Genomic DNA, 26,437 nt, shown 5'->3' on the forward strand with positions numbered 1-26,437 from the left:
TACCCCGGGTCCGCCCGCCGAGCAGCCGGGGAGGACCATGGCGCCCCGCCTCCGCCCCGCTCCACCGAGCGCGCGCTGCCCGCTTCCACTCCAAGGGCCGGGGCCTCGCCCTGCCCTGGCCGTTCCTCCGGTTTGCTTGGACGACCGGAGGTTCGAATCCTGCCCCTTCCACCCTCCTCCCCTTGGGCTCGCCGCGCTCCGATCCTGCTTCCTCTTTCCCGGCTGAAACTAAGTAACTTGCGCCGCGCCAGGGCGCGGAGCTGGCGGCTGCCCCGCGGGGACGCATTTGTCTGCCGCCTCGGACGCGGGGTGTTAGCCTTGACACCCCGGGCTTTTCCGGGGCTTAGCCTGACGCCTGGGGAGCCTTAGTTACCGCGAGCCCGGCGCGCGCCGGGCACCGACCCAGCCAGCCGTTGGTGGATGGAAGGAGCTGGCTCCTGCCCGCCCCCCTCACCCTCCGCGTGACCCCTTCTTCCCGGTGAACCGTCGTAACCCCCGCCACCCTCCGCCTTTTTCCTCCGAGACTTCGCGCACCCCTCCCCCTACGGGCCCCAGGAGCCAAGCGTGAGGGGTTCGAGGCCCCGGAGAAACAGGAGTTTGTAGGCGTCCCCCTGTGCAGGGTGCCTTTTGCCGGGAAGCGGAGCCGCGCCTGGGTGTGATCGTCCTCCCTGACTTTCCTCCTGCGGAGCTGGGCCCCCCTGGCAGCCTTTGGGACGTTGAGAATCCCGGGGAGAGTGTGTCCCCCCGTCGGATCTGGCCCTGGTCACAACTTCAGACGCACAAGTCACATCTACAAGTCTCTGGGGGACGGTGGGCATCCGGGCCGGGTTGGAGCCCCACCGGGTTATCTAAGGGACGGTTTTTTGGTGACGTGTCCACCTGTCCCTTTTGGGTGGGTTCCTGGCTGCCCTGGGGCATGGGGGCCTGGCTTAGCATTGTTGCTCTCCCAGCCATAGCTGCTGGGATCACGGAAGGTGACACTTGCTTGGGACCATTTAGAGTCCTCGAATGGCCTTTCATGAGGGGGTTAGCCCCTGATTCTCTAGGAGAAAAGTTACGGGGAAATGGACAAACCTAACGGTGTCCAGGATGTCCTTTACTTCAGCGCGGTACCCCTTCCCAAACTGAGATACTGGTGTTGAGACCCGCTCAGCCACACAGCTCGTTTAAGGATGGCGTGAGGTGACGAAATCCTGATTGCTGTGGTCCTTTTTTTTTTTTTTTTGGATAAAGTTTATCAGTGGATCCCATTGTGATTTCTCACAGGTGCAAGATAGACGCTAGATTTTATTATTTACCAACATAAATTAACATTCGAGAGAATGCTTAGGTATCAGAAGAATGAAACCCTTTAACTTTCCCAGGCAAACAGTAATCCAGGCGAGTGTAGGAGGAGTGTTTAAATCATAAGAGTGTAGAGACTCTCCATCACCCAAAGAACTCCTGAGACCCAGCCCTGGAAGAGCTGCTGTTATGGAAAATTCTTGAGTTTCTCCTCCCCCCAGGTGCCATCCATTATGAGAACCTTGCTTCTCTAATGCTGGGCTCTCTCACCAGCCCATCTTAAATGGCCTGAAATAGGCTAGAATAATTAGTCACATGTAGGTTCTGTCTTTACTTTTAGCATGCTTGTTCTGGTGGCTACATCTGCCTTATTCTGTGTGTGTGTGTGTGTGTGTGTGTGTGTGTGTGTGTGTGTGTCCTGTACTATCAGTATTCTCATTCAACAAAATGAAGTCTGTTAAGACCTGGACCTTCCTTACCTTATTACATTATGTTTTATTAGTGTAAATTTATCCAGATTTTTAATTTTTACTTTAGATCTGCCCACTTGTAAAGACAAGAGAAACATATTTCTTACCATCTCCTGTTTGAGTCTTTGCCCTTTAAAGGGAATGATTTAAAAAAACGATCCTACTGTTCCAGTCCTATTTTGTTGTTTGGTTTATTGTCCATCGATTTACTCAAACAGTTTTGAATGCCTGCTTGACATCAGGTATAATGCTAGAAATTAAAGAAGCACTCTTTGCCCTTAACCTCACAGGTCTTGTAGCATAGTGAAATACACATTAACCAAGCCTCCATGAACAATGTTGCTACATTCTGTGAGGGGGGGGGAGAGGTGGTCATAAAAGCATTGCCTGAAGAAATTACATTTGAATTGAAATCTAAGAGATGAAGAAGAGTTGTTGATCTGGGAGTAGGAAGAGACAGTTTTGGAAGGAGTAATAGAAATAGAGATTCTGAGGCAGGAGGTGTGGTGAACAAAGGGCGGGACTGGAAGACCAGTGGAGTTGGAACATGCAAAGGGAGAAGAGAGGTGGAATGATGTTACAAAGCTGGGGATGTGTCTTACACACCATACTCAAAATTTAGGACATGATCATGTTTGTGTTTTGAAAGACCACTGTGAGTGGCTGCAGGAAACATGCATATGCTAGACATAGAAATTATATAGCTCAGATGACAGGTTACATTGCTTACTTGGTTTGTCTGAGGAGTTGGGGAGCTGAAGAATGTACTTTTAATTCATGAACTGTTAAAGATGCAAAGACCTCTGGGTTTGGTGGGATTGGATGTGTGAGTGAAGATATTAAGAGGTCTAGGATAATATTCTGAAAAGTTGGGATGACAGCATTTGCACTTTTTCTGTTGTACTTGGTTACTTTTTTTTTTTTAATGCCAGTTAGCCTTGTAAAAATGTAGAAAGTTCCTTTAATGAAACAAATTATAGTATGTTTCAGATTGACACCCTTTCCCTCAGATTTTAGACCTGAATGTTTAAAGTTCAATCATCAACTCTGAAAATAAAAGTTTGTAATGGAAATCTTGACACATTTTTAACTTTGGTAGTTCTACTGAAAGGTTCAGTGCTGGTAAAACATAGAGATACTTCTCTTTAAATACAGCCCTTAATACCGAACCATTAATGCCACCTACGTTCCAGACAATATGTGGTAAGACCTAATTCAGGTACTACTCTAAGGCCAAGATGACTATGTGATAAACAAGCTGAGAGATTGGAAAGGAATATCGATGAAATGAGGATTTGTGGCAGATTTGACCACCCTGTGTCAATTCCATGTTAATGCATCCAGATCATTTTACCTCCGTAATAACCATCCTTGTGAACTGAAAAGTTGTGACCTTGACCTAAGAGTCTGTTTCACATAGTTAATACTATTAGGGATGGAGCCAAGTAGCAGGGTAGTCACTGTTTCAGTTCTTCTTCCCTGACAGGATCGTTTTTTGTTTTCTTGTTTCTTCCCAACCCTCCACCACCTAACCACCATCATAATTTTTTTTTAAAAAATCCCCATATCACTAAAGAAATCCAGGTTTATAGACCTTCTCAAATTAATGCAAACCCAGGTATGTTTTTCAGGGTTGAGAATTAGAAAAGCTTTTTCTTTTCCTAGAATTTCTGGTAAACCAGAGCTTTAGACCATGGATAGCCCCTTGGGGAGAGAGCTAGTCATAGACTTTCTGTCCTGTCTCTACTTGATGCTAAGTCTGAGCAGGCACATAATCAAATTTTTTGTTAGACAACATGAAGTAAGATATATCCATGTCTTCCCCAAAGGATTGGGTTTGCGTGCCTAAAATGTTTAGTGGCGTCCTAAGAATTTCTGTATTCAGAATTTCTATGGCGGGGTTTCCCACTTCATGGTCTTAGTAAGGTCAATCATCGACCTTCTACAGCCAGAATCTCCATCTCTTACCTCGGTAAGACTCTGTAGAGAATACTGAGACTATCTGCTCTCAAGAGCTTATATTCATCGTACTTTAGGAAGGGAGTTGAGAGGGGAAATAAGACATCCCTTGATCCAGTAGCAATGTAAAGAAACTATATGAGAGCTATCACAAGGGTGTATTTCATTAACAGCCAAACTAATTGGCAGAAAGGTTTAAGATAGCCATCTGGGAGTGTGCAGATATCAGTAAGGGGAATAAAAACTGTTGGACAACAGATTTGGGTCATTCTTTTGTGACTTATGCTAGCTATGTAGGATAAATTAAGATACATGTAATTGGGGTTTCTGTATAAGTTGTGTTAGGCCTGTCAATAATGGGTTGGAGGAAGAGAAATGAATGCATCATGAATGAAAAGTAAATTCTGAGCTTGAGCCACCTGTAAACAGAATATTTGCCCAAATTCAAACTTCAAAGAGTTGGACGACAAGATTTCAATATAGGAAGTAGCTGTTATATGCAGGAAAATCATGATGATGATTCAGCTTCCAAGTAGATAATGGTCTTTGTATTGAGTTCATATTCTTGCAGATTGAATATATAGTCTAACAAGAAAAAGTAACTAAATTAGAACATTTAATTTTTAAAATATAATTGACAAAGGCTATGAAAGGGTTTATGATTGTTTTTATATGAGGCAGAAGGAGAAGCATAAAAAAGTGGAATTCACATAAATGGTGATGGAATTTTTGTAACAGTTGGATGATATATTGATATTATAAACTATACTATAAAATATAGTACTATTCCCTCAACAGTTATTTTACATATTTTTGAGTGTTTTTTCATGTCACTTGTTGCTCTAGGCATTGGAGATTGAATAGAGTGGAGATGTTAGACAATCCTGGCCTAGGAAGATGTTACTCAATTCTTGACATAATGGCCACATAGTAGGCATCCATAATAGCAATTCTGTAAATATATCTATGTCCTGAAGAATATTGAGAGTATCTAATGTGAAAGTATTTGTTCTCAGGACTTACATTCTACTTGAGGACACACACACACACACACACACACAGAGGAAAGGCATGCATGTGCTAGACCACCAATCTTCCATTTGCACAATTCCTGTGTTTCAGGCTTTCTTTTGTTTTCTTGTGAGGCACTGGGCTGTGCAGAATATCAAGGGCACAGACTCTGGTCTGCTCAGAGAGAGAAGCTGTATGAATTTGTAGCAGTCATGAAACGGTTTTTACAGAGGTGTGGGAGGTGGGAGTTGAGAAGGAAAAAAACACACACCATAGTATGTGGCTAGAACTTGAATGTCAGTGGGCTTAAGTCAGGTAGAGTTACAAGGAAGAACAAGGAATAATGGTGAGACCAAAAAGAAATCCATGTTTTTTTGTTTGTTTTGTATTTGTGTCGGTAGTGGGGCTTGAACTCAGGGTCTGGGCACTAGCCTTTTTGCTGAAGCTTGGCTCTCTACCACTTGAGCCACACCTCTACTTCTGGCTGTGTGGAGGTTCATTGGACCTTCGTATCCTGGCTAACTTTGAACCACAACCCTCAGAGCCCAGCTTCTTGAGTCGCTGGGATTGCAAGCATGAGCCACCAGTACCTGGCTAGAAGCCCAGTTTTACTGGTGAAAAAAATGTTGGAAAAGTTAAGCTTGGGTCATATTTAAAGGAAATGAAATAGCAGGCTATTTCAGCTTTAGAGTAGCTTTTTCAAGGGAGTTGAAGAAATCATGACATTAACTTAGCAATTCAAATTCAACCATTCAGATATTGTTGAGTAGAACTAACTGGACTCCATTGCTGTGGACATTGTAGGTACCATACAGTAGAAAATAATAACAGTGATAATAGATTACATGTGTTGAGTCCTTTCTTTGAGCAGGTAAATATTCTGCATGTTGTTTAATTGTAATGGACATCCTCTAAGTCTGATCTGAACCTACCTTTATACATGAATCTGCTAACTCTAGAGAGATGAACTCTGTCCAAGCTGTCTAAGCTCATTTACTTAGTAAGCAGTAGGGCGAAGATTCAGTCTCAAGTGTCCCAACTTTAAGCTCTCCTCTCTGACCCTGTACTCCACAGATTTTAACAACATAGACAAGTTCCTATGGAGTGCACCGAAAGCAGGATACGTAGGCAATAGAATAATTTCAGTTAAGAGAATGAGATGGAGGCACAGAAAAGATCATTCACGGGAAGTCAAGGAGGGTCAGGAAAGATGATGGCTGAGCTGAAGCCTAGGGGAAGCCCTGGTAATCTGAGGGAGTTGCATTCCAGACAGAGGGTACAAGAATTGCAAAAGTCCCAGAGCTTGGACTGAGAGGTGGTGTGTGGCTGGTGCATGTTGGTTTAGAGAGAGTGTAGTACTGGATAAACTCAAAGATGTAGTCTTGATTCAGGTCATGAGAAGTGTAGCTGCTCAGGTCAGTTATTAGGGTGATTATTTGTTGCAGTTTGCATTCATTGTCCCTTAGCCTTCATCCTTTCACTAAGTATCTTGAGTTGAATGGTAATTTGTGTGGGTCCAACATAAAATAGGTGATCACATTGTGTTTGGTCACAGGATTTTGTGCCTAGATGTGCAGACAAATAATTGCAGTAAAATGAGAATTGTTACTAGCTAAATCCACCAGGACCCACAGAATCCCATAGAAGCAGCACCTACTATAATGAGATCGGGTGCTATCAGACAGCTTGTCTTAGAACATCTTACCTCTAAGAGAACACGAGGAAAGCAGTCAAGTATATGGAACAGTATGAAAGATGATGATCAACCCTGGGGACATGACTGGGCCCTGGAAAAAAAAATAGAATATGAGACAGGAAACATGGTCAGGACCATCAGCAAATTCAAGTGCTACACTCTGGAAAAAGCTGGTTAAGGAAGGATGTACCCATAGCCTTGGAGGAATAATCTACTGATCTAACCAGTAGTACTTAGATCTAGAGACAAAGGAATTGTTTAGCATCTTGGATGGTACAGAGGTAAATTAGTTAGTAAATAACTGGCTGGGGGAACTGCCAAATGAGAAAAGAGTTGAGGTGGTAAACAGTAATCTTCACCACCTACCATAGGAGAGAAAGAAAACCATAAGAATCAGAGAGGCACTAGACCCATGTTGTTTGCTACTGTATTTAGGTGGCTCTCCATCAAAGTGGTGTGTGAGTACATAGATACGTGTATATGTTTTTTAAGACTGATCTGTAATCATGTAGTTGTGATGACATTAGAGAGTAGAGTACATACTAGATATTATAACATATATTAGGCATTTCTTTGTCTGTCTGGACTCCAGTAACTTGTAAAGTCATAACTAAAAAATTGGTTGGAAAAGAAATTTTATCCCTAGAACCTTAGGAAAAGTTTTAGTCTTCAGTATGTTAATTTGGCTGATGTATTTGAAGAAAGAGAATATCAAAATTGTGTGTGTCCAGCATTTCAGTAATCTGTGTAAAGATTATAAAATGATAATTTCTTTGTAAAATGAGATTTTTAACTCTTAACTCAGCCTTGTGACTCTTCAAAGCAACAACAGAGACACCTTAAACAGCAACTACTCATGGCTTACGTCCTTCAGATCAGGAAGAGCTACTTCAGTTATTTCATTTGCTAAGAATCCTGGATATTTCAAAATGAGAAATGTTCTTATTTCGACTCCATTACAAATTCCCTTCTGAGCTCCCAAAGCCTTCGTAGTGTTTTCAAGCATTGCTCCTGAGAAGCATTTAAACACGCCAGCAGGGAGACCCGATTCAGTTCACTGAATACAAGGACTGGTATACTGAAACTTGAGGAAGAAATTAACTTTGCATTATCTAATTAGGTTTATGGGATTGCTACAGAGCAGCCTGGCTTCCCAAATCTAGAAGGTACAATTAACTGTGGTATTATATCAATACCAACTAGTCTGCTAATAGATTTCTAAACAAAGCAATTGGAATTTGTTAGCACCAAGCATTTTTTAAAAACTGGATGAATTAAAATTAAATCACATACTATTGGGAACAATTCTATATGGGAATAAATGGCCTAAGCAATTTTATCAACTTTTATTTTTGTTCATTGCCTGGATTTAGGAATGTGTTTGGGCTCTGATAGGTGAGATAGTTCTCAGCAGCAAACTTACATCTGGCTTGGATGTAATTCTAGCATTTGTAGTTCTCTTATGAAATTATTTTATACATGCTTTAGCACTTACATGTTGAGTCACTATGTATTCACTAGAAATGTGTGTACCTAATATAAGAACTTGGACTTGGTATTAACTGAAAAAGGCATTATTTGAGAAAGTGCCAAAATAGGTTTGTCATTGTACCAGAAATGCAGCATTTCTGTTTATTCAATAGCTTGTATTCTCTCTGACTTCTGATTTTCCTCGTAGTAACAAGAACAAGGAAAAACAAAACACCTTATGGTAAGATAGTGTCTTTAATGAGAGTGAAGTTTTCAATAAGTTGTTAACAACTACAATGCCTGCCTCCATTTCCAGCTCAAACCCTTGATCAAAAACTAACCCATAGACTTAGTTATTCTCAGACTCTTAATGCAGTATGAGAGTGAGTGTGGAACACTTTTCTAGAGTTTTAAGAACTAGCATTTGTATACAGTGTTAACATGACATCGGTACAATATTTTATACTTGTATGGTATTTTCTTTTTGATATATTCCAGTATGGCATAGTTGTGCATTACAAAAGTAAAGACCTAATTCATGATGCTTAAAGTGTGGTTCTTCTCATAATTTACTATTGCACTTTTTTTATTCTGTTGAGTTTGAAACTTTCATATATATTTTTATTGCCATCTGTTATTACCAAACTAATACAACCTTATAACCCTGGCACGAAACCAGATTATCAGAGTGAATCATGCGGGTGTCATTTTGCCAGAATTTGGCAAGGATGTCTGGATACAGTTGTGTAGCTATAGATCATATCAAAGGAGGAACATTATAATGAATTCTATTTCTACTTATATAGTTATGAAACATATATAGTAAGTTATGTAAACAATATAGTGAGATTAAATCAATTAAGATATTTGTATGATTGTTTAAGTGCTGCTATGAAAAATATATTATTCCTTTAGTAAGCGTTCTTTATCAGTAGTAGCATCCTGGATACTTAGAAAAGACACACTTTGTAGGTCCATTCCAAAAATTGTTTAAACATTTTCTAAAATATTTATCTTATTAAGAAGAGAATCTTCCCCTCTTCCTATGGTGCTGGAGTTTGTACTAAGATCCTTACACTTGTTAGGCAGATGCTCTACCACTGAAGCAATAACCGCAGCATTGTTTTCTTCAGGTTATTTGTCATATAGGGTCTCATGTTCCTGCCCAGGGTGGGCATTGGACTACTTTCACCTCATAGCTAGGATTATGAGCCTGTGTCATCTTACCGGCCCAGGACTAGGTTTTAATTGTGCTAATTTGCAACAACTTAAATACCCCTACCTGGCAAATTATTTTCTGGAAATTTGGTGTTTTGCCATGCAATTCTTGCTAGATGTGCTAGATGATTTGATCATTATACTCCTTTAAAATTTAACTAATTCTATAGAATTAACCTTTTAAATCTCTAATACAGCCAAGTAAGTCACATAAATCTTAGTATTTGTTCCCTTTACAACCCGTTCCCCAGGTTTTATTTCTTTTCTTTTGAAAGAAAGTATTTAAATCCCTCTGTTCAAAAGCCCTATTTTTTTTTGCCAGAATGATTTAAAATGAATAAAAAAATCCATTAGATTTTTGGCAAATATGTTCTCAATTATGGTACAGACTAAATGACTACAAAGTGCTTTTTAGAGTAATGGAATAGAAATGACTAAAATCTTATTACTTTATACATGCCATTCTCTTCTATGGTAGATGTTTATTTTCTTACACTAAAAAATATCAATGTCAAGATTGGAAATTTTGATAAGATGAATACATATATAATTACACATATTATATATATATATATATATTTCCCAGTGGTATTGGTGATTTAGCTGAGGAGGGCTTCCTATTTGCTAGACAGGTGCTGTACCACTTGAGCCACACATCCAGCCCCTTTTTTCCATTGGTTATTTTCAAGGTAGGCTCTGACTTTTTATGTTAGTATCTGCGTAGGCTTCAGTTCTCTTTATAATTCCTATATCACTGGGGCTAGCAGGTGCCCAATACCATCCCTTGCCACTGGTTGAAATGGAGTCTTGCAAACTTACTCTGTGTCCAGACTGGCCTTGCGCCATCATACCTCTCCCAAGTAGCTAGGATTATAGGCTTGAGCTATTACACTTGGCTTATAATTGTGTTTTAATATTTAAGCAAAGGATAGCTAGAATAAGGAAGTATAGTTGTGCAGTTTCATTAACTATTGCTCCTTGGGTGCTGATGACATCAGAGGAAATTTTAAGTGCAATATTTGCTAAAGAAGGTGCTAGAATGCCTCTGTTTTTTGGCCAATTATAATTAATTTGTCTGCAGTTCAGGGAAATCATAGTGGTAAAGAAAATATATAGGTTTAGCAATTCAAAAAAAATCTCTTCTGAAACATGCTAAAAGAGGATGATTTCAAATACCTTTTCATTTTTATTTTTTGCATGGGTAGGTGGGGTACTGGGGCTTGAACTCAGGGCCTGGGTGCTGTCATTGAGCTTTTTGGCTCAACACTAGTGCGCTACCACTTGAGCCACAGCTCCGCTTCTGGTTTTTTGGTGGTTAAGTGGAGTTAAGAGTCTTGTGAACGTTCCTGTCTGGGTTCGCTTGAAATTGCAATCCTTAGATCTCAGCCTTCTGAGTAGCTGGAATTGCAAGTGTGGGCAACCTGTGCACAGCACTGTAGTATTTTAAACAAATATATTTTTCTGTCTTACTCTTCTTTTAACTAACTCTGTCTTAAAGTAAACTTAGAGAATGTGGAAGCACAGGAAGAATTTGAAGAATAGTACCAACCTACAAACACAGAGCCTAACCTGCTGTCTTCTCCAAACCCTGCTGTTTTCTTAGCATGAGAAAAGAATCACTGCTATCATCCTAAGCATTGGTCTAACTACATATAATGCTACATCATTATTGTCATTTTTCCAATGTCCTGTTGGAAAGTGGGAAGAAGTTTCAACATGGAATATAGTTTCTTTTTATTTTCCATTGATTACTGCCACAGGACTGATGCCAGCCTGTACCCATGACTAAATTGAAGAAAATCCCAGCCAGAGTCTAATGAATAGTTTCACTGTGGTGCCATCATGTTTCATAAGAGACAAATATATCATCCTTGACCTCTATTCAATTAACTGGTAATACGAAACAGAAAGTAAATATTAAAATCTTTGTTATATATTGGCAATAATTACATCCTGAAGCTCCAGTAAATGGCTTCAGAACATTCATCCTGATTTCCATCAACTTCTTTAGCTTATATAACAGGCATTTAAGTTTAAAGGTAATTGTGTCTTGTGTAATGAGTAATGACTTCGAAAGGCTGACACAATGCATAGTAAAAGGAAGCTGTTATAAATGGGATACATTAAGGAATACATTTTTTGGAGTAGATTGCTTTAAATATTAAAAATAAAAAACAATAATGTAGTAGTGAAAGTAATATGTATTAAGTGTAGTGTTTTTATTTTGTTAACAAAGTGAGATGTCTTCCTACATTGTTTGTTCCTACATTAATTGTTCAAGAAAATAATTGCTTTCTATTTAACTGTCCCCTCCTACTTCCTCCTCCTGCTCCCTTAGGACAAAAGGTTGTTTCCTGATTAGGAGACCTAGTATTTGTTAGGTGGTTTGTTGATCAATTTCTTTGGATCCCTATGTGTGCTGCATGTGAAAATGGTCCCTTCAAAGTCAGTGTCAGTGGTATATTTTATTACACATATGGCATACAGAAAATTCAAACCTGCCAATTGCCTCTCAATGATGAGCATGGAGGAGGAGGTTACTTAACAATTCTCAAACATAGACATGGAGAAGTTTCATTTTCTGAATATACCCAGCTCTTTAAAAAAAAAAAAAGAACTGATTCTTTTTAATTAAAGATAACCGAACCTTATAACTCTTGTCATGAGCCAGTACTAATGAGAGAATGAAATTTCATTTTTAAAATGAGAGATAATGAACCTTAAAAAAAAAGTTCTTGCTCTATGTGAGCTTGGCACCTGACTCACGCACCTGACTTCAGGGAGACAAAAACAAAAATTTTTCAGAGGCTGCTTCATCCTGTGCAATACCAATAGACCTTGAGATGAATGATGAAAGTTAAAGACTTCAGTGATTGACTAGGAGTGGGAGAAAGATAAAAGATCTGTTTCTTGCACACGAGTCCTTTCTGTCAAAGGACTGCAGGTTTTCCTGGGTTGAGGGGGATTGGGATGAACTTGTGAATATGCATTGCACTGATGAAAATCACACCCAATTTAAATTGCTGTAAGTACGTCTTCCCTATCATGCTTTAACAAACTCATTTAGAATAGTGTTGTTGATACTTTGAAATATTAGCATTTTGGAAGCTACTAAAGTTTTAATCCACGTTTCTATTCCTCTATCCCTTGTCAGCTCACTGTAAACCTTGGGGCACTTGCCACAGTTTTATATGATAATCAGTTTTAAGTGACAAGAATGTCAGAAAATATACAGTCCCTTATTAGGTCAGATGCCTTTCTAGTACTTCTCATATATATATATATATATATACACTTGATTTATTTCCAAAATCTATGGATATGTGTAATTATCTTTATTTAGGATGTCACATTTATATATTTAAATACACGCTAGTAATAGATGCCAGACACCTGAGCATGTAAAATTAAACAAAACCACCATGCTTTAATGAGTTGTGGCGCATCTAAGAACTTGAGAAATTTGCTGGGCCTTAGTTTCTGCTGTCAATGAAGTCAAAGTGGTCTTCTCTTGCCCAGGTGGAGAGGACTGAAGTTGGTTGAATTCTCATCACTACTCCATGTAAGCAGGTAGTAGTGTGCACAGCACTCTTGCAATGGGTTAAGGAAGATGGACTAAGTCTCTTGGATATTTAATTTACTATTAGATGTGCAGAAGGTTTAATGTCTCAAAAAAAAAAAAGAAAAGTGGAAACATTCGTTTTGGGGAGTAGAAGCTCATATAATTTTAAGTTTTGATGACTCTAATTCATTGAGAGAAGTCCCTGACCTTAGAAGAATGCTACATTAAGAAAATTTTCTACTTCTGCTTAAATGCTTCCTGTTCTAGGCAGGCTAGTTTATTAAAGATATATGTATATGTATATATATATATAAAGATATATAGATATATATTAAAGATATATATATATATCTATATATAAAGATATATAGATATATATTAAAGATATATATGTAACCAGAGACTTGAAGCCCAGGAATACTAAGTTTTGAATTTTGTTCTAGAGGCTAGTGACCAGGAAGTAGGGGAGGTTAAATCTGTTGAGTGAGTTTTTATTTTCTTATATCCGTGTTAGTGCTTGCTCATCTCTTGGTTTTGCTGTTATATGAGCTGTATCAGTTTCTCTAAAGCACACTGTATGCTGTTCAATTAAGAGATGCAAGTTGTGTTTCATTCAGCTGATTAAGTGATCTCATGGTTTGGGGATAATGTGATATTCCAGTGGTTTTCTTGACACTGTCTCACTGAAATTTTGGAAACCCAAACATGTCCATAATTAATTCAAGCAATTCTTAGAGAAGGTTAGATACAACCTGATTACAGTAATCCTAGCACTTAGGGGTTAGGTGGGGATAATGAGCACTTAGATGTAGGAAGTAGAGAAGTTGAACTATCAGAAAGTAGGAATTGCTTGTTTGGATAGTGCAAAGTCCAGGTTTGGGACAGTCCTTTGTATTGGAGTTGGGGAATTAGAGGAGTAGAGGGGTGAAATAGGATTGATCACATGAATATTCATCCCCACAGGATTAATTATAATAATAATAGGAGAAATATTCTCACATTTAATTTTCCCTAGTATGTAATGTATAAACTCCCCATAGACAAGCCAACACCTGGTAGATTAGAATATAAAAGCCGATATCATTATATAGTGTAGGTACACATGGACTCTGACATGGATTAAAATCCTGTCACAATCATTTGTGAATTGCTTTGTGAACTTTGCCTAGTGTCTTTCATTCTCTTAAGTTTTCTTTTTCTCATCGGTAACGAAGACATAAAATCTACATTATAGTAATGTTCTCATGTTTCCCTCATGTAAGTTTTTTTTTTAACCAGGTGATCTAGAACAAAATTTAACTTGCAGTTTTATACATGCTGTTTTCCCTTTCTTCCTTTCCTTCTTTCTTGAATGAACATAGTGATTTGTATAAGCCAGATGTGATGACACAGATGTGTGATCTCAGCACAAGGGAGTCCAAGACAGGAAGATCAGGAGTTTTTTTTTAAATATGTTTTTTATTGTAAAAATACTGTACAGAGGGGTTGTAGTTACATGAGTAAGGTAATGAGTACATTTCCTATTGAGCATTGTTACCTCCTCCTTTGTTTTTCCCCTATCATCCATTCCCTCCCCAGCATCAGGAGTTTTAAGGCCAGTCTGTATGATATATTGAGACCCCCATCTCGAAAATCCAAAAACCCCATTTATTATGAATTGATTGTTTTTAATTATAGGTGAAACGGAGCTGAATGTCATCTTGTCACACTTTCAGACTTTGGCCTTAACGCAATCTCTTTCTGTAAACTAGTATGTTAACATGGAGGAGAGAATCACTATAATTTAATTTCAAAATGAAAGTTTTTGCCACAGAAAATGTTAAAAGAGTGAAACCAAGAAACTGAAAGTCATCCGTAATTCTTCACACCAAAAAATAATTATCATTAACTATTGAGTGTATTCTTTGCATAACCTTAAATATATGTAAACACAGGCCACAGTACATATTCTATTTTGTGAATTACTATTTTTTGTTTCAGCGTAGACATAGTTTAATTGTCTTTAGGATATATTTTTTTGTAAACTAATCTTTTTTTTTTTTTTGGTCAGTCATGGGATTTGAACTCTGGGCCTGGGTGCTGTCCCTGAGCTCTTCAGCTCAAGGCTAGCGCTCTACTGCTTGAGCTACAGTGCCACTTCCGGTTTTCTAGTGGTTTATTGGAGATAAGAGTCTTTCAGACTTTCCTGCCTAGGCTGGCTTTGAACCATGATCCTCACATCTCAGCCTCTTGAGTTGCTAGGATTACAGGTGCCCGGCTGTAAACTAATCTTTATTGGTCAGCTTAACATTGAGATGGTATAAGAGAAGAGAACATGAATAAAAGAAAAAAATGTGTACATATTCTAAGTGGTCAAATTGATTTTTACTTGCCTCTTAAAAAGAAAAAGCTGCCAGTGGTCAGTGCCTCATACCTCTAATCCTAGTTACTCAAGAGGCTGAGTGAGATCTGAGGATCACTGTTCAAAGACAACCTGGTCTGGAAAGTCAGTAAGATTTTTATTAGCAACTCAATTAACTACCAAAAAACTGAAGTGAAACTGTGGCTCAAAGTATACAGCACTAGCTTTGAACACAAAAGCTCAGGGATAATGCCCAGGCCCTAAGTTCAAGCCCCAGGATCAGCACAAACAAACAAAACAACAACAACAACAAAAACTTAGACATAATTCTGAGTTTTTATATAATAGATTAGAAGACTCCCAAAAACATTGAGTGCTTTCTAGCTAAACTACCACTAAAGAAATACAGAAAAAAAAAGAAGTGAGAAGAGGCAGAATAAAATTGGAACAACTATTTCATGGAAATTACCTATTTCTCTTTCTTATTTTTCAACCTATCATAGTTCACAGCTTAGTTTTGCATTGTGGTTCCTTAACAACCTACAGATGTGAATTAGAATTAAGAATTAGAACTCATTGCAATGGGATTAGTTGTGAGGTGAGGAAGTATTTGGTTCTATAATCTTATTTGCTAGTCTCACCCCGTGTTGTCTCTGATAGGAAGAGCAGTTTCTTTTTCCTGACTCGCTAGAGCCACTTCAGGATTTTTTTCAAACATATTTCGTCATATTGTCAATATTGTGTATCTCCTACTTACTTCACTGCTCAGAAAAAATTGTTCAGCGAAGCAGTGTAGCCAGCGTGAGAAGAGATGGCTCTTCTCTCCTAGATCTTTCAATCTTACTTTACATCCTTGTGTTCACATACTAAATTCAGTAACATGCATGTAGGGAGACAAATTCTCATCTGAAAATGGAAAGGTGATAAGCATCAAATACCAGTCATTTACCTGAACCCTTCATATGCCTACTAGACACATCCACATTCTCAATTTTGTAGTCTGACATCTTTTATCAGAGGAAATTTGTGGTTTAGAGAAGCAAAAATGTTATGCCCACAATCATTTGGCCCTGTAGATAATGGAACCAACCCAAATCCATCTTCTCAAGACAGGATTCAGCACGAAGTACTTGCTGGACTATGTTCCATAAGCCAACATGCATTGGAAAACATTACTTTGAAAGACGATGCTTGAGTCAATACAATGGAGAAAGGCTGCACAGTGTATCAGCCCACCAGAGAATGGCAGAGTGTATTACTAAGTTGAAGTCCTAGAGAGTCCTTCAGAAAAGAAACTTGAGCACTTAGCTCATCTTTGGCAAAATGACCTGGTCAGTCTATTTTTTCAAAACCATCTAGTTTTTATTAGTGAACTTCAGTGTCTTGGAAGAACAGTTAGCTAATGTCAGAACTACCTGCGTGGTGATGATTACAGCCAACCATCCAGTGCTCTGTGGACATAGGCACTGTCTCTCGGAGCAGGATCTGGTGTTTAGGCTGGCTGAGCTCTGCTTATCAAACTTCCTTACTCATGCATCAGTGCCACGTCATCAGCCAGCTGGGGAAATCTTACATCCTTCAGTCACTTCAGGTTCTGACTCTTCTCTGAAGCTTTCCCTAATCTCTACTGCCCACATGCTCAAGCATGTTCCTCATTGTGGCCTGTGATCATTACTGACTGTAGTACTCCTTAGCATGTGTTTCTTTCCTTGGTTGGTTCCTAAATTACCTGAGTGCAGGCAGGCCCTATTTTGTTATGACTTTTCTTTGGTCATCTGTTAACTAGCCCTGGGAGGAGAGAGGTTTCAAAAGTTCCTAACAAATACTCAAGTCACTCATATCCTAACTCACCAGTGAGACCTGTAGTTTTTTTTTTTTTGGGGGGGGGCTGCTGCTAAGGATCAGATTCTATGCTCTGCGTGCCAGGCAAGGACTCTACCACTGAGGTACCTCCACCCCAGCTGCAGCTTTGTTTACTGTCCTCATCACCAGTGATCAGTTGCAGTCCATGCTTACTCCACAAATGCGGGAAGCTCATGTCATCTCCTTATACTAGTATGAGCAGTTATACTGTGTTCAGATATCTTACTGATCTTGCTCTATTATTTATCACGAATCATTTCAGTTTCATTGTAAATTCCCAGATACAGAGTGTATTTCACAATTACAGAAAACTCCTGCTGATCAGATAAAACAGGTTTCGTAGAACACCCTCTGCTATGAGTCACCTCTGTCTCTCCGCATTGCCACAGTAGCCTGATGAGCCTGTGATGTGTTTATATTTAGGATTTCCTTTTATATAAAGAACCCCAACATAAGTGGTTCCTTGACACTGGTTGGAGGTCAAATGGTTTTCATCAAAACCCGTAATAGATTCCTGTCCATATAGAAAAGGTAGCTGTCTTGTACACCAATTATTTTCAGTTACTGTAAACTCGTTTCCAACCATAGGAATATGAAAATTGGTCCACACTGTGCTTTTGTAAGCATTTTGCAAACAGTAAAATCAAAGCCATATCATGTACAGTATATGGGTAAATATTTCTGCATAGCCAGGATTGAGTGAAGGGTCTAAAAATATTGGTCTAATAAGACTTGCAGTAAAGCTTGGAAACTCCCTACAGTAATCAAAGATACTCTTTCCTGGCTCTAGGAACTTGTATGTGTAAGATTAGCATCATCTGTCTTGAATATCTTGCTTCCTATTTAGTGTACACAAATGGTCTGGAAGGCTTTGAATGCTTTTGTCTGGGAAATATTATTTTGATCACCATTCTAGTTCTCCATGAAGAATTATATGAAGGGCAGACTGTGGATTCAGTTACCAGTTAGCTGTACTAATTTTTATTTGAATTAAGGAATGGTAACTAGGAATTAAGGCACAGTTCATACCTATTATAACATAGATCTGACTATTATAATAGAAATCCAAGCATAGCCTTTGTGTGTGTGTGCGCAGAGGGGCGCGCGCACGTGTGTGTGTGTGTGTGTGTGTGTGGTCCCCTTATACAGTATTAAGTTGTTAGTGGTAATTCTTCATAGGCCCCTATACTGTCATTAAGGATCTATGCCCCTTCTCTTGTCACTCTGCAATCTCTACAGTTACTTTCATCAGTGTGGTCAAAGAGTTCATGACCAGTTCACATTCCCAGAGTGGGAAATAAGCCAAAAGGGAAGTTTGCTGCTTTAGCTGTATATGTATCACTTTCAGACACATCCGATTGTACAAAAATGCAGTCAGTGAGAATTTGAAAATGTGCCTTTCATTTGTTGGCTATATACGTAGCTAAATATCCTAAGTTAGGGAATGGGTAATCATTGAGTGAGAAATGGGCAAAGGATGTTGGAAGAGTCATCATTCCACAAGATAATGGCATAACATCACTTTTTAAGTGATAAAGTTGTCATATGAAGATCAAAAGTCACTTGTTACTCAGCTTTCCATTCTACCCAACTGTTTACCTAGAAAAGTCAGCGTGGTCTTCATGTATAGTATAAGTCTTCTTACCAAAGTCAAAAATCTGTCACTGTTTTTTATTACTTGATTAGCTGTTAATTCTCTTTTCAGACTTGTCCTCTAAGCTCAAATAAACAGTAACAAGTTTTGGGTTTTTCTTAACCTATGTATTATCACTAAGGAATACTTGTAACATAAGGAATTTATATCAAATTGAATTATGATGGTGTGCTAAAATTGTGTATTTGGTCGTTCATAGATTCAGTGAGCTCTGTATTTTTCTGCCAAAATGCTTTTTACATCAGATGCCTTATCTACTGTCAGAAATCTAGAGGAATTGGCAAGAGTGTTACCACAAAGCCACTGTCAGGCCCCTTTTGCTGTTGACATGCACGGGATTGTGCAAAGAGTTAGGGTTGATAGAAGGTAAAAGAAAAAGTCTGGGTTTGCACAGCAATAGTAAGAATAGATTATATAGGCTTAATTACAGTGGCTCAACTCATCTTTAATCCTAGCTGCTCATGAGGTAGAAATCCAGATTATGGGTCCAGGCCAGTCTGGCCAAAAAAAATTAGCTATACCCTATCTTGAGCTGGAGAGAGTTGTGTATCCCAGCTATGCAGGAAGTATAAATGGGAGGATTATAGTCCAGGCTGGCTTGTGGAAAAAAGTGAGACCTTGTTTGAAAAAATAACAAAAATAGGAGGAGTTTGAAGAATGCCTCAAGTGGTGAGTACCTGCTAAGAAAGTGCAAGGCCCTGAGTTCAACCCCCAGTACTACAAGTAAAAGTAGGTTTCGCAGCATGCAAGATAAATAGAGAGTGATGCCTATAGAAGGAGGATGTAAAGGGAGGAGATGAGGATTATCAAGATTTAGATCTTCACTAGAGGAACTTGAGGTTCAGCTCCATTGGTTTAGAAAACAATAAATCTAAAGCCAGATGCTAGTGGCTGATGACTATAATCCTAGCTACTCAGGGGTAGAGATTCAAGGTTAGAAGCCAGCTCCAAAAAAATTCTGAGAGACTCCATCTCCAAGTATTCAGTAAAATGCCTGACTGAAGGTACAATTCAAGTGGTAGAGCTCCATCCATGAGCAAGTGGGCCAAAGGACAAGAAGAATAAGGCTCTGAGTTCAAGCCCCAGTGTCAGCATGGGAGAAAGTGAGAGGGAGCGCAAACAATGATGCTGGTCTGTGGAGAGGTGAAAGTGGGGTAGAATAAACGCTGGAATTGGGGGTCACTGCAGTTGCTGTAGTGAGTTACCTTTAGTACAATAAAAGCAATCTCTTTCTGCTAGTGTTCTGGCTTTCTCAATATAGAGTCCCTTGTTGGTCAAGACAAACAGGAAGAGAGTTGACAAAGGAGAAACATTTGAGAGAAATTCCAGAACCAGTTTTGCAAAGCAGAATCTAGAATTGTGGCTTGGGAACTGAAAGATAGAGGTTTGGTAACTGGAAATGTAAGCATTATGCCCACCTTTGGTCCTCAGCTCCACTCAGACCTGAACTTCTCCCCGCCCTGGAGTTCCTGCCCTCTGCTGGCCCCTTCCTCTCTCCGCCCAGACCCACCTGAACTGCCATCCACCTTACTGCCTACCTCCAAAACCTGCTGCTACCTAGATAGTGAAGGTTGTCGCCATGCGCTCTCTCTTCGGGGCAAATATGTCTCCTCTAATAAACCTTGTAATAATCTTTCCCCTGTGCCTGCCTGCCTCTGCATGGCTCCCTGGGATGGATGTGATGGATCCTTTCAGGTACAATCCTGGATTGAAGTCTTCCTTTGGGATGTTCATGCCAAACAGTCCGTGAGAGAAATGAAGGAGGTGGACCCGAGCTGGAATAATATGATCAAGATAGACTTCTTGATAAAGACAAGAAAATACTGCCGTTCCAAGTGCCATTTACACGTGTCTGCCTAAGACAGTGGTCTGCTAAGTGTTGTGTTCAGTCTTAACATCCACTTTCCTGAGACAAAGCATGCCTCCTTTTATCCTGCCTGTTAACTGAAGGCCAGGACTTTCTTTTTTCTTGTTTAGAAATCCATTTTGGAACTATTACTTGTGAATGTTCGTGGGTCTTTCTTGAATTTGCTTTTAATATCTGTGACTTATTGATTTTTTATTTTTTATTTGTTTTTGTATTTTGTGGGGTGTTTAGGCCTCGAGCATACAAAGATGAATATCATCTGGATGTCAACATCTAATGTTTAGTAAAAAGAGAATCTGAAGACACTAACGTGTGTTAAATATTGACAGGATTTTTCCACTAGGAAATGGGAAATGGCAGGTCCATGGAGGAACACTCCTTATAAAAATAATCTCCCAGCTTTACAACGTCGGTTGGGGGTGGGTGGGTAAAGGGGGGGGAAGGAGAAGGGTTGGGATTGGGGGGGGAGGGGGTGGCTGGGAAGGGATGTGAAGGGTAAACCAAAGGAGGAGGCTGCAATGCTTGGTAAGAAATGTACGCATTATCCTGCCCATGTAATTGTAACCCCTCTGTACAGTATGTTCACAAATAAAATAAAATATATAAAAAAAATAAAAATAATCTCCTAAAACTCAATGATTTTCCTATAATGGAAAGAAAAAGGAAGATTTCTGATGAAAAAAATACACATATATACATGAACTTGCTGCCTCGACTCATATAGACAATATATCTTAATCTCTCCATCAACTCCCGATTTCTTGTATTTTATTTCATGGGAATAACAAGCAAGGAAAATGTAAAAAGGCAAAATCTATTATTTTTTATTATCATGTCCGACTTTTGGTTCATCTTTTTGAAAGTAAAGAGTCTTTAACTATGGCATATAGTATAAAATTTTTAGATTTCTGTGTAAATTAATTGTAAACCAAAAGGCAACAACAGCAATCATTGGCCATTAGTTAAACCTGCTAATGAATATTATATTTTCTTTAACCAAATCCCAATTAATTGTTTTCAGATTAAGGGAAGGTGTCTTTTTTTTTTTTTTACAATCTTTTTAAAGAATGTGAATTTAATGGGGGCTGGGAAGGTGGCTCAGTGGTAGAGCACTTACTTTGCATGCTCAAGGCCCTGGGTTCGATTCCTTAGCACCACATAAGCAAAAAGAAAAAAGCCGGAAGTGGCGCTGTGGCTCAAGTGGTAGAGCGCTAGCTTTGAGCTGAAGAGCTGAGGGCAGTGCCCAGGCCCAGAGTTCAGGCCCCATGACCGGACCCCCAAAAAAAAAAAGAATGTGAATTTAAGAAGTTAATGAATTTGAAATAAATATTTTACCAGGGAATTAACTGAGTGGCTTATAAAAGAGATTACCCCAAACTAAGCTATTGGGGGAGGCGAAAGAAGGAAGTTAAATGTACTCCGTTGTTGACAGTACTAATAATGTATTGCTTTATTTACTGTGTGGTTTAGTTCATATAAATTTTGTTCATATGCTGTGTAGTTACAGATAGTGAAAGCAATTAGACTTTAGTTTTCACCTTCCCTGTTTGTAAATGGTTTTAAGTTCCTTGTGATAGTCTCAAAAACAATTAAATATTTCCTTAATGGTTCAACTAATTGCTTCATGACCCTTATTTATTTTACTGTATTTGCTTTGGGTACAGAGAGTTAAAAGCATTAAGAGATAATAGGATGTTAAGGAGATTAATGATGTCAACTAATTGGGGTTCTTATTGTCAGATTTAATACAATGTGTTAATATACACCACTTACACAGACACATGTTTTGTGCATGTCTTGGGTTACTTAAAGGGGCAATTTAAATATAAATAGGTAATTTACCTATCAACTTGGAAAGTGTCTTATAGCCTGAGGGCTAGTATACACCAAAGCCGCTTCTAAAAAATTGGGGAAATATTCTGTGGCTCTGACTGTAGATTTAGAGATTTATTATGTTCACAAATAAGTGAGAGATGTTTACTGACAATAAAATGAAACTTAGTGTATCAGTTTTGAATCTGAGTAGTTGTTTGTAGAGGTGGTTTCTCTAATTAGGATTTTACCTTCAAGGAGGTAAATGTAATCTATGTTTCAGCCATAGGAATAGTCAGATTGTATTTTGAAAATGTCCTCTGCACTTTTTGTTGCTACTGAAGAGATGAGTACAGAGTTTTATAAACCTGAGAACTTCTCAGGTGGGTATTAATATGTATGTACCACCATGACTGGCTGCCTGTGAAAGTCATTTTAGATCAGATAGTTACAAAGATCCCTTGCGAAGGTATGATCTAATATTTGGCTGAAATCATGCAAATATTTTGGAGGGTAGACTCTAAGGCAGAAAAGAAAAGCAGCAGAAGAATTTGCATTTAAAGCACAGTTTGAGAAAGATGAAATTATTAGGGCAAAGAATAAATATATGCAGGAGTACTCCCTACTCATATTTGTATATGCATAATATAGGATAAATATTTATTGAATATTATGTGCTAGGTATTTTGTGTTATAGGCATTGAGAATACAGTTACATTTAAAGAGTAGAGTGATTGAGAAGAAAACGGCTCAACATTTAGGCAACTGGGCAACATTTAGGGGAACCAGGTGGTAATTTGTATGGTAGCAGGAACATGTTATTGTGGTTGAGACTGTAAGTGCAGGTAGGCCTCATATTCTAGATCTGCTTTTTAATGTTGGGCAAATTATATCATCGTGTGTAAACATTAGGCACATTAATTGATATCATATGCAAAATTCTTAGAATAATACCTGCAAAACAGAACACCATTAAAATATATGATGATGGCGATGATGAAGAAGATGATGATGATGATGATGATGATAGGCTATGATCTTAATCACTGTCTTTGTTAGGATTGTCTTCTCTGTAGTTTCTACCTAGTGCTGGCCAAGACCAAGTGTGCAAATGTCCTTTATCCCTTCCAAGTGAGACCTAGCGGAGGCTTCATGTGATCACCCCCTATGCTGATACTCTCCTTACTCAGCAAAGAAAAGCTTCTACCTGTTAAACCACACAGTCACTTTCTTGAGTCCCTGCCCTCACCAAAGGTATTTTCTTGATGGTTAGACTAGTAAGTCTGATTCTCTTTTATTTGATGTGGGTTGGTGGTCATGGTAATGCACCACTTAATGGGAGAATTTGGCTAGCTTAAGAACCACAGCTGGGCAATAATAATGGATTATCATAATTGTAGCCCTTAGGTACTTGAAGATTCACCATGTTACTTCTGAAGCAACAAACGGTAAGATTTATCTGGAATAGTTTTTCAGATTTGTGTGTGTGTGTGTACACATGTACTCTGAGTGTGTGTGTGTGTATATGTGTGTGTTGGTGTGTACTCTAGTCCTGAGACTGGAACTCAGCGCTGGGGAGATCCTTGAATTTTTCTTTTTGCTCCGGGTTTTAGCACACTTCCGCTTGAGCCACACAGCTCCTCATCCAGTTTTTTTTGGTGATTAATTGGGAATAAGAGTTTCATGATTTTCATGTCTGCGCTGGTCTTGAACCGTGATCTTCAGATCTTAGTCTCCATAGTAGCTAGGATTACAGGTGTGAGCCACTGGTGCTTGGCTTACCTGGAATAGGTTTAACACAATATTGACTTCTGATTCTTACAACATCGGTAGTCCATGGAGAATAGAGAAGAGTTGCTGCAAATATTCATAAGCTGAAAAACCCATTTCTAAGCTGAAAAACCCATTTCTAAGCATTTTAGATAAATAAGAGATTTTTATAAAGTTCAAGAAATTACTGAAATTCTGCTTGTGTATTGGAAGAAGCCATTTAGCTAACCAATTATATGTCTAGCTTCTGTAGCAGACCTTTGGACTTAATCTAATTGTATTCTTTTGGAAGCCAGTCACCTTTTGTACATGACAATTTCATGGCAAGGGAATGAAAATGTCAGGTCTTTGCATTAAAGAGAACCACTTTTCCTTAGATTATTTAAAGCAGGAAATAAAAAACCTACTCTGATGATCTGTTTAAAACTATTTTCACTTATCTGTATGTGCTACCTTGTCCTAAATCGCTCTTCTCAGGCACTATTTCCTAAACTATAGAATTCTTCTTTTCAAAAATAGAAAAAAAAAACAGGGTTGGATGTGTGGCCCAAGTGATAGAATGCTTTCCCAGCAAGCACAAGGCTCTGAGTTCAATCCCAGTACACCAAAAGTAAAACTGAAAGGGAATTTTTTAAAAAAATAAAGAAACAAATATCTCATGTAACATATCATTTTATTCTAAGGAAGCCTAATTAGCACACTAGTATTGGAGAGCTGACAACCTCCTACATATTATTTGAGAGGAACATGTTATTCTGGTTATTTGAATAGCATATATTTTTCACAGTTTACCAATGGCAGTTGTGTTTGCCTTTTTAAAAATTTATTCCTCTCTAGCTGTATGACAAGCATTGCAACAGCTGGGCTCTAGTGGCTCACACCTGACTCCTAGCTACTCAGGAGGCTGAGATCTGCGGATTGAGGTTCAAAGCCAGCCTATGCAGAAAAGTCCCTGTGAGACTCTTATCTCCAGTTAACCACTTAAAAACTGGCAGTGGTACTGGCTCAGGTAGTAGAGTGCTAGCCTGGAGCACAGAGAGGCTCAGAGAGGCCCTGAGTTGAAGCCCCACAACCAGGAAAAAAGAAACAACAACAACAACAAAAAAACAGTGTTGCATCAAATATATTTTTCAGGCTACTCAATTTATTTTTTATAGTAAAAAACATCTTGAAATTCTATATTATAGTAAATTCGATATTATAGATTGTTTTGTATTGCTTTTATTTCAACAAGAAAACAAGAAATATTCTGAATAAAGAAAGGAATAGAGCAGCATTTTTCAAATATCACTTTTGAACCTTAGCTTAAAATAGATTTATCACAGAGAAGCTTAAGGGAAAGGAAAGAAAGAATACTAATGGAATAGTTCTGTGTGTGCAAAAGGTTCCTTTAGGTGTTTTTGTAGAGGCATTTAATTCTTTGAGTAAAACATCCAGATTTGTGATATTATCCATCATACACTATTCACATTAAATACATTACCTAATGATTTCCTACTTTAGCAATTATATGGGACTAGAATGAATTCTGTCTTTTTTCCCCTCCTGTCACTTTGTTTCTTCTTTCCTCTGCCTCTTCTATTTTTCTTTTTTAACCAGCCCAAACTTAAAACTTTGTGGTTTTACTGTGTTCTTAGATAAGCTACCTCATATCATTTCAATGTAACATGAAAGTTATTAATGTACTAAATTGACTAAAACTAGGCCAACATCATACAGACAGGAAATAGAAGAGCCATATATGAATTATAAACTCAAAGTTTACAATACTTCTGCTCCCATTGTACCTTGCTGCCTTATGGATGATAAAAATAAAATATTTAAGTGTTTTGAAAGGGTTCACACCTATTTGTGTGACTAGAATACATTCTATGTTGAGCAAAGAAAACTAGGTGACATTCTATTTCTAGACTGAGCCAAGCTAGTAAGTCATTTTCAGTCTACGATTCTGTTTAACACCATATTAACATTAATGAGCATGCCAACTCCCATTTAGATCAGATAACCAACCAGCAGGTGGTATCAGCAAGGCATCTTTTAAAAACTGTATCTTTTTTTTCCCTAGTAATTGCTATGTCCTACAACCTTCTTTGTTCCCCCTCTTTATTATTATCTTCACATAGTTGTGCAAAGGGATTTCAATTTCCACCTTCATTTCTGGATGCAGGGCATCTTGATGAGTGTCACCCCTTCCATCCTTCTCCTCCACCTTCCCCCCCCTAATCAGGTTTCCCAATCCATTTTCACTTACGTGCATTGTGTATTATGATATTGTTTGCCCACCTTTCTACTTTCTACTTTCCCTTTCTACTTCCCTCCCCTTCATCTCCATCCCTCAGGTAAGACACATTTCAGCTTCCTGGTTTGCGTTCTGTTAAAAGGGATTACACCATGGAAGTCTACCTCAGAGAATACCATACTTTACTCAGTTTGATCCTGAATCTAAGCATATGGCTGTGT

At 38.6% G+C, this 26,437-nt stretch overlaps 1 protein-coding gene across 1 annotated transcript in view; it reads left to right on the top strand.

The window, feature by feature from the left end:
* Positions 1-1,064: 1,064 nt before the first annotated feature.
* Positions 1,065-26,437, top strand: part of Galnt7 (polypeptide N-acetylgalactosaminyltransferase 7) — a 118,844-nt gene continuing 93,471 nt past the window's right edge. Inside the window, exons 1-2 of the mRNA XM_013023745.1 lie at positions 1,065-1,109; positions 3,640-3,726. Of these exons, the coding sequence (XP_012879199.1) occupies positions 1,065-1,109; positions 3,640-3,726 (132 nt within the window). The remainder of the gene's footprint in view (positions 1,110-3,639; positions 3,727-26,437) is intronic.

Source organism: Dipodomys ordii, unplaced genomic scaffold (genome assembly GCF_000151885.1).
Source record: "Dipodomys ordii isolate 6190 unplaced genomic scaffold, Dord_2.0 Scaffold4, whole genome shotgun sequence".
NCBI lineage: Eukaryota > Metazoa > Chordata > Mammalia > Rodentia > Heteromyidae > Dipodomys > Dipodomys ordii.